Here is a 10,005-nt window from a genome sequence, read left to right on the forward strand (position 1 = left end):
ATCACATGATTATGTCTGTTGAGTATGTGATCAAATGAAAACAATTATTTCTACAAGGTAGTGATTATTTAAGACTCCTAAATTGGTGTAATTTTGATTAATATCTATTTTATAAATATTTTGGCAAATTACATTGGCCTGATGCTGGGTGCCATCAGGCTAGCATTTAGAAACCACTGATGAAATAATAATCTTAAAACTACAACTGGCAAGTATTCCCTTCCCAACCCTAGCATTGTTTCTCGCAATAAGCCAGGAATACTGCCTTTGAAATTATACATGTCTTTTTGTCATCTGCATTTCCATGATTGTGTTAACCACAGAGGAGGTGTCAGCTAATATTTGCCAAATAAATGGATAGAAATTCAATTGGAGCTCTACTATAAAATAAATACAGTAATTTTAAATACTTTAAGCCTGCTAAAAAGTAGAATTTAAACATGATGAATCTTCTGCTAGGTATGGAAGGTTTATTACTGAAATTCACTGGTCATTACTTTTAAACGTGTTCAATCAAGAGGCAGAATTTTTAATATTATCAAGTTTGAATAATGGTTGTAAAAATTCCTCAAAATATTTAGAGATAACTGGCCCTAAATATTTAGAGATAACTATGTGGGTAGCCCAACTGGTTAAGTGTCTGACTTTTAATCTCAGCTCAGGTCATGAGCTCATGGTCATAAGAGTGAGCCCCACATTGGGCTCTGTGCTGACAGCACAGAGCCTGCTTGAGATTCTCTCTCTTCCTCTCTCTTTGCCCCTACCCTGCTTGCTCTCTCTCTCAAATAAAGAAATAAATATTAAACGACAAAAAAGCAAGGTTTGGAACCAGTCAGAATGTGAGCTTATCACAAAGGCACTAATTTTCTCATATGTGGAAATAATGCGGAATTAATAATATGGAATTAATAATGTGGAAATAATGTGATCTTTTTTGATTGTGCAAAATGACCATAAGGGTTACGTTATCCACATGAGCTGAAAATTAGCGGATATCTAGGGGAGGCCACAATAGAGAAACACTCCATCCTTCCAAAAGAAAAAAAAGATCCCAACTGGAGTAGATGTGGATGTGGAGTAGATGTGGATGCGGAGTAGATGTGGATGTGGCTGTATTGGGGAATTGTCATGTACATCGTCATTCTTATTCTTGGTAGGATACCAAAGGATTTCCTGACCTCTGCTTCCCAGTCTTCTTCACAGCTGTAGTGTAGGGCTGAAGAGTTTACAGGTCATGTGTCATCCTTTCTTAGAGACCCAGAACTTATGCTTCCCATCCAAAAACTGGAACAGGACATGGGGACTATTCAAAGACAACAGTAAGGACTTATATATATGAGTTTTGTCAGCCAACAGAGATGGCCAGACCTGTCAGAAATCCTTTAGTACTGCATCAGAGTAGGGACATGCTTAATAAGGAAAAAGTGCAGAAGGTAACATAGTCTTACATACTTTTCTCCATAGCTGGCCATTGGGAAAAGCCCTCCCTTGATCAACTGAGTGTTCTAACGGCAAATTAGAGTTCCATTGTTCCATTCCATTCTGGAAAATTTATATAATACATTTCTTTAAAAAATAGTTTATTTTATGATTTTTTTTTTCCAATTTAATCCACATATCTAAATCACCAAACTAGACGTGCCTGGATGGCTTAGTCAGTAGAGCATGTGACTCTTTATCTTAGGGTTGTAAATTTGATCCCCATGTTGGGTGTAGAGATTACTTAAAAAAAATCTTAGAAAGAAAACCATCAAACCAATAAACTTGTTTTTATAATATCAAGGTTAGACCTGTACTCTAGAGCTTGTTTTCTTGCTTGGGTTTAAATTCTCAATGCACCACTAACTGACTAAATAAGTCATTAAAAACCCCTATGCTTCAGTTTCTTTATCTGTAAAATGGTGACAATATTATTACCTACCTACAGATTTGTAAGGATTAAATAACTCGATAAATGCAAAGAGTTTAGAACAGTTTTATTTATTAAATGTTTTCTGACTGATGGTTATAATTAGTGCTACTTATTTTTAGTAAGATTGTTTTTAGAGTTTAACCATGAACACTAAAAAATAAAATAAAGATGCCCTACAGTCTTAGTTTTAATGTAATAGCTATTGACGTCATCTGACAAGGTAGATAATTACAATTACTCAATTTTGTTATTTTTACCATTACTTACAAAAAATACATACTGAAATAGTTATAATTTAACATACAGTAAGTGCATGGAGTGTGCCTTACTTCTTTTCAAATCATGCATTTTAGTAAGTGAACTTCTAGCTTCATAAAGTAAAAAAAAACAAAGTTTGTTAATTTTGGGTATTATATATACACGATCAAAACAGATGAAGGTAATGATTAATGTAGAGGCAATTTGTGCTGTAGACCCATGACCCAGATAGTAGTTAGTATCAAGTTACTTTGAGTAATTATTTGTTTTTGCTTAGAATGCATTTGTGTGCTGTTTTTATACTAATTTTAATATGAAAGCAATTCTGTTATCCTAAATTCTACCTACTTTTTGACTGCTTCAAATTATTAAATGAGTTGTAGATATTATCAAATATCACATTATTCAAAGCTGGGTCATTAAATGTGAAATACTTTATAAGAGAACAATCATAGCCCAGTATGATTTTTTGAATATTTGTTTATATAATTTGGATACAGTTGGATATTTAAATTGTACTGGGGACTCTTTGTCATTTGGTGTCAGTGATTTGTTCCTTCATCTTATGACCTCAGGACAGTCAATAAAGATAATAATGTAGGATTAGTTACTATTGGTATTAAAACATAAATACTGTAAATTCTAAATGTTAAAAGATTCTAGAAGTCAGGGAAAATTTCTTCCATACATGCCTCATGAGTCATATGCTTTGAGGGTGCTACATAAATAAAGTAACATAACTCACAACAAGCCAATTCTATTCAAAAATCTTGTCTCCATAAATCATTTTGGATGATAACTCACTTTATACCATCTTTTCTTAACGTTCTTTTAAATAGATATAATGAAAGACACGGTCAATTTGATTTACACTCATGATGCAAATATCATCGCAGAAATTTTCTACTAGGTGTAGCCTACAAAGCACGGAACTTTCTTGCTTCTTTTACTGTGTGTTTTTTTTTTCTTCAGAAAACTGATTTTTCCCCATCCCTCTTTGCTACAAAAGAAATTATTAGCAAGTCTTTACTTGTATGTATGTCCCAACTCTGACCACATCCTAATACCTCTGCAGCTAAAACCCTAGTCCAGGCAATTCTTCTCTCTTTCTTATATGTCAGCACTAGGCTTTCAACTAAGTCTTCCTGCCTCTGCTTTTGCTCCTTTTTTTCTTTACAGTCCATTCCAAAAACAATCCAGATATACTTAAAACATAAATTTGATCATATCCCTCCTACACTTAAAATTTTCCCATGGCTTCTCACTAAAACTGGAACAAAACCCAAATTCCTCATAATGGGTATGCCTTTCTGCTAGATCCCATCACCTATCACTTGACCTTTCCTTCCCTCCAGCAACAACCCCTGACTCTACTACCCTCAGCCTCCAACTACCTTCCTGTTCTTTCTGTCCCTAGAATGTACCTTGTGGCATTTGCACTTCTGTTCACTCTAGAATTCTTCCCTTAGGTCTCTGATTGCCTTCTCAAAATGTATGCCCTTGTTCGAGTGTCATCTTCTTAGAGAAGTATCTCCCTAATACTCTGGATAAAATTGACTTCTCTTTCTTCCAAATGATTCCCTATATCTTCATCCTGTTTGATTTTCTTTCTAGTATTTACCACTACCTGTTATTATACTGATCACACATTTATACCCGTTCTCACCTTTGTGTACTGCTTTAGTATTTTCAGACACGTCTGGCACACGGTTGGCACATAATAAGCATTTGTTGAATGAAAAAATGACTATTTTCAATAATGGGCTTTTTAAAAAATGTTTATTTATTTTTGAGAGAGAGAGAGAGGGAGAGAGCAGGGGAGGGGAAGAGAGAGAGGGAGAGAGTAGGCTCTGCATTGTCAGAGCAGACCCCAACCTGGGGCTCAAACCCATGAGCTGCGGGATCATGACCTGAGTCGATATCAAAAGTCAGATGCTTAACTGAATGAGCCACTCACGTGCTTCAATAATGGACTGTTTTTAACTCTGTGATCCTCAGCATCATCCCACCATTCCTTCCTATGCTATGTTTCCATGGTCTTTAGTCCCAAGGCTCCAACAAAACTTATCTTATTTTATCTTCCCTTATTCATTTATACTTTGATTATTGTTTTAACTCTAGCAGTTCTAATTATAGTTATATCACCTCTGGCTTCTATAGATAAAATGGCCTCAGTTGTCTTTGACGACAACTGCTCTTTCCAGAGCCCACTAAGAAATAAAAGGAAGTTACGATATTTTCCTTGATTTTTTTTCTTGCAGTAAAACTTCTGATTCTTATGTAGTCTCAGCCTCAAATGCATCTCTCATTAAGGATAAAATCTAGAAAGGGTATTAAAGTTAAACCATCTTTCTGAGTTTACACAGGTGATGACAGAAATATAATGTACTTTGTTTTTCTTTCAGATCTCCCACTAAAGACATGGATTCAGAAGAGAAGGAAATTGTGGTTTGGGTTTGCCAAGAAGAGAAGATTGTCTGTGGGCTAACTAAACGCACCACCTCTGCTGATGTCATCCAGGCTTTGCTTGAGGAACATGAGACTACATTGGGAGAGAAACGATTTCTGCTGGGGAAGCCCAGTGATTACTGCATCATAGAAAAGTGGAGAGGCTCAGAACGGGCTCTTCCTCCACTCACTAGAATCCTGAAGCTTTGGAAAGCTTGGGGAGAGGAGCAGCCCAATATGCAATTTGTTTTGGTTAAAGCAGATGCTTTCCTTCCAGTTCCACTGTGGCGAACAGCAGAAGCCAAATTAGTGCAAAACACAGAAAAAGTGTGGGAACTCAGTCCAGCAAATTACATGAAGACGTTACCGCCAGATAAACAAAAGAGAATAGTCAGAAAAACTTTCCGGAAACTGGCTAAAATTAAGCAGGACACTGTGTCCCATGATCGAGATAGTATGGAGACATTAGTTCATCTGATTATTTCCCAGGACCATACTATTCATCAGCAAGTCAAGAGAATGAAAGAGCTGGATCTGGAAATTGAGAAGTGTGAAGCGAAGTTCCATCTCGATAGGGTAGAAAATGATGGAGAAAATTATGTCCAGGATGCATATTTAATGCCCAGTTTCAGCGAAGTCAAGCAAAAACTGGACTTGCATTCGGATGAAAACCAGATTCCGGACGACCTGACCGAAAGCGATGGAATTGTACACCTGGAGGAGCAATTAGCATATTACAGAATGCTCATTGATAAGCTTTCCGCTGAAATAGAAAAAGAGGCAAAAAGTGTTTGCACAGAGATAAATGAAGATGCAGAAGGGGCAGCTGCGAGTGAACTTGAAAGCTCTAATTTAGAAAATGTTAAGTGTGATTTGGAGAAAAGCATGAAAGCCGGTTTGAAAATCCACTCTCACTTGAGTGGCATCCAGAAGGAGATTAAATACACTGACTCATTGCTTCAGATGAAAGCAAAAGAATATGAATTCCTGGCCAAGGAGTTCAGTTCACTTCATCTTAACAACAAAGATGGATGCCAACTGAAGGAAAACAGAGGGAAGGAATCTGAGGTCCCCAACAGCGGTGGGGACGGTCCTTCCCTTACTCCGAGAGCACTTAACTTGTATACAAATGACACAGACTCAGACACTGGTATCAGCTCTAACCATAGTCAGGACTCAGAAACAGCTGTAGGAGACGTGCTGCTTCTGTCAACGTAATTTGAATGGCTTCTTTCTGAGCTACTGCAACGTTGTTCACGGTTGTTTAATAGGAAACCTTATTTTAAACATCACGTTCCGAAAAATGATGTAATTCATGTTAAGTATTCGGAAGTTAATAAAAGCTAGAGAAATTTGTAAGTTTATTTTTGACTTAAGATTTCCAAAGTGACCTCATGATTACAAGTTTAGACGATGAGCTGTTTATTAGGAATGCAACACAAATAGCTTGCAGGTGTATAACAGAAATGATTTGATGGGAATTATAATATTTTATAGCTTCTGCAGGAAATGATTTATACAAACAAAATTAATTCTTAATAGTGCAGTCAGTATATTGAAACTGGACACGTGAACAAGTAAAATTAAAATGTGCTGTACTATATTTTTTCAAAGCGCTATCATCGGAATTTTTAAATCTGTAAAGTACATGAAAGCTATTGTATAGTAAGTGTATTGATTCAAGTCTTGGTTTTTCTCATTGATGCTTAGAATGTACATCATCTCTGTTCACTTTCTGAACCTCTCTACTTGTTTAGACCTAGAGGACAGGAGGTGGGAAGGGCTGCCTTTGGGATATGTGCAAATTCTGGCAGTGGATGGATGGATTGGATGAGAGAGGGCCAAGTGCTGCATTACAATAGCAGTTTTTCTAAAGCCTAAAATTAATAAAATTGAAATATGCATGGCCTTTCTCTGACAAAGCAAATCTGATCAAACAAATAACCTGTGCAGGTTTGTTTTGTGAGTGAGGTATGATGTGGGTTACCGAGAAAATCATAGGGTCACAGTACTGTTTCTTTATGCCCTGTCTGCAAAAGTCGAAGAGAGGCAACTTGGGGTCCTTTGTGTGGGTAAAATAGAGGTCTATATGCCATAAGTATTAGCATTTTGTCTCTGAACCTACAGAGAGGAGCTCACATGGACAAAAATCTTTTATTCTAGTACACTAGAATTCAGATTTTGTTTGTAGAACTTCATCTAAGGTGCAAACAAACAAAAAAAGGACTAGTTCTAACCCCACTCCTCCCCCAAGTTTGCTGGTAAATGTCCAACAAATTGAATGGCTTGTTTAGATCCTTCCTTCAGTGACACTCATTATAGTACGAGACTAGGTTTGGTTTCACCTGGTTTTTAGGTGGGAAGATTTTTTTTTTTCTCTCTCTCTCCCTTCTTTGCTTCTTGCTAGTAAACACATGATGTAATCATATTGAAACAATTAGTTTACTGTTTTATTGTACTGTTAAATACTATTGCAGTTTATTTTTTCTTTACCTGACACTTTTCCTATATGTCAGTGCACATGTAAGTAAGAACATTATCTTACTTAGTTTGAATATATGGATATTGGTGAAGATCCAGTATTTCTTTTTTCTTCCCTTTTATTCCCAAGCTTACTGTAGTGCATGTTTAACTCAGTTTCTTAGCCTACTTTTTTATTACTCCATCCTCCAGGCTTTTCACCAATCTTTGGGAAGATACATATAATATTTTAGTATTTCACTTTTGGGGAGCATCTGTGTTATCATTTCTTGCACCAAGATAATGCTAAAGGCCTTAGTTGAAGTTGGCTGGTAAAGAAAGTACGAATTTCCATTCCAGGGAAAATATAGTGATAATAGAGTAAGTAATAAGGCTAATACGGGTTTAATAGGGAAAAAAAAAGCAGGTCATTGAATAGTCATCTGAGAAAGAGAAATTTCCAAAAATCCCATTAAATCATTCAGCAATGAGGCAAATTACTGATATATTCATTGTTCACTACTGGGGATTAAATTCAGAAGATCATTATCAATGATAAACCAATTGCAATGTTGTTCTCCAAAAGTGAAAGCCACTTCTTTGGATTACTGTTCAGTGAGAAAATAATAAAAAGAACATTACTTATCTGCTATATAATATAATTAATTGTCTGAATTCAAAAGAAGTTCTGATAAGAAATAGTATTAGACTAGATTTTAGAATCTTTGAATTCTGCTTTTATATACAGTTAAGCACAGTGATACAGTCTAAGAATTACACTTCTATATTTCTACAATAATTTATGTTAAAAACTCTTGTCAGAAAGCAGAAGCATTGACTTAAATTCACTTTAGAATTTCTAGTTGTTCTTTTGTTATACAAATGTGTCTGAGCTTCTGATTCACCATGGTGCACCTCTAATTTAGAATAATAATACAAATAAATATACTAAACTATAATGCCCTCATCTCTGGAGACGGAACTATTCTTTATTAAATTGAGAATCTGAATTATAAGTACAGAACTTGATAGAAACGTTAATGTTTTAATCATGTAGAGAATCTTTAAAACAAAGTGTTTATAAATTATTGAGTAACCTGACAGGTTAACTATGAAATTGGTGTATGCAGCTAAGAAGTAGCAAACCAAAGCTGACTATTCTTCCTTCATGGAACAACTTTGATTTTCATAGACTGTACCTTGTTCATCCTTCCCCTCGGAATGCCTCTTTTCCCCTCCATCTGTCATTTTGTACCCATTTTGTCTTTTTAACATGTTATTTCTTCTATGAAACATTTATTCTGTTCAATCAGTTGTGAGATTTCTGAGCCCAGAACTATTTTAGATGTACTTTTCATAGAGGAGCACATATATTATGGCTTAGCTTATATTTATTTATGGACTTCCCCCTACCAATGTATTTTTTATCATTTTATCACCTTATCTTCTATCTTGTTAACCATACTCCCTCCAATCAACCTCTTTACCTCCTTGCCCATACTGAATTTTTGCATTGAAATGCTAAATTTTGAAGGCTGCAACCATTTTAAAAATTGTTTCTAAAACATGGTAAATAATGGTCATGCATTTTATATATAAATATGCATTTTAGCAGACAAAGCATTAATAGTAATCCGACTTATAGATTCTTTAGGGGAGACACTAAGTCTTTGTGTTATTATGAAAAAAAATAAATTGGCAGGGTTTTTTTTAACTTTATTTTTAATTCACAGTTACTGATTTAAGGGAATGCAATTATTGTCTTTTTAAAAGACCTTAAATTGTTAAATTATGGTATTTTCCTCTGCATTGTATGCATGTAGGGCAAAAATATATTCTGTAGAACTGAATATAGTAGTAGACCAAAAAACCCTGAAATATCCTAGATGAAATATCTATTTTATTTTCTCTTTCTAATTCAAAAAATAAAAAATAAATGGCCATTCAGTGTGTAGAAGCTATTCTAATGCATTAAAATTTTATTTTTATATTATTTAAATATCTACTGTGCATGACAAAATATATTTCTGTGGCTGCATTTTATAGTTTTTCAAAGTAGAATTATCATTTTGTTTAGAATGTATTTTTCTAGTGACAAAAGGAATACCTTTTAATCTAGATATAGATTTTTTAAAATATTAGGCTATTTCTTTTTATACTACCTGATTGGTTTAAAAATCTGATGTGACAAATATAAAGTATATATAATTTCTTCAAATGTAACTAATCCAGAATAATAAAAGAAATAGTTATACCCTTTCATGTGATATTGTTTGTTTTTTCTGAGTATGTTATATGACATATTAAAAATAAATTTTCTATTATTTGGAGTTATAATTACTGACCTAACTTACACAAGTTAAGATCAGGTATTATTTCATAAGAATACCTAGCAAATGAGACCTAATAAAACTTTTTATTAGGTTTCATACATCTCTGTTTCAATTTGTCATGAAAAGTGTCCTCATTTATATATTGGATGGCTGGTTTTATGGCCTGATATCTTGCTTTCTAGAATGAAATCCACTTTAATGTAATAATATTTGATTGTAAATCTTCCCTGCTATTATTTACTGCGCATCAGGTTCTATGCCAAGCATGGAGCCTGCTTAAGATTCTCCCTCTCTTGGGCGCCTGGTGGTTCCATTGGTGTATGACTACCTCTCAGGTCATGATCTTATGGTTCATGGGTTCAAGCCCCACGTCAGGCTCTGTGTTGACAGCTCAGAGCCTGGAGCCTGCTTTGGATTCTGTGTGTCCCTCTGTCTCTGCCCTTCCCCTGCTTATGCTCTGTCTCTCTCCCTCTCTCTCTCTCAAAAAGAAATAAAAAATTAAAATAAAAGATTATCTCTCTCTCTCCCTCTGCCTCTCCCCTGCTTGTGCACGCTCTCAAAAATGCTTAACCTGTTAATGTTCCTCAACATTAG

The 10,005-nt window shown here is 35.0% G+C and overlaps 1 protein-coding gene across 1 annotated transcript in view; it reads left to right on the forward strand.

The window, feature by feature from the left end:
• Window positions 1-8,037, forward strand: part of RASSF9 (Ras association domain family member 9) — a 30,565-nt gene extending 22,528 nt beyond the window's left edge. Inside the window, exon 2 of the mRNA XM_019434720.2 lies at window positions 4,576-8,037. Coding sequence (XP_019290265.1) covers window positions 4,576-5,836 — 1,261 coding nt within the window. The 3' untranslated portion in view covers window positions 5,837-8,037. The remainder of the gene's footprint in view (window positions 1-4,575) is intronic.
• The last annotated feature ends 1,968 nt before the right edge of the window (window positions 8,038-10,005 follow it).

The sequence above is a fragment of the Panthera pardus genome, unplaced genomic scaffold (genome assembly GCF_024362965.1).
Source record: "Panthera pardus isolate Hobbes unplaced genomic scaffold, ASM2436296v1 HiC_scaffold_6, whole genome shotgun sequence".
In the NCBI taxonomy this organism is placed as follows: Eukaryota; Metazoa; Chordata; class Mammalia; order Carnivora; family Felidae; genus Panthera; species Panthera pardus.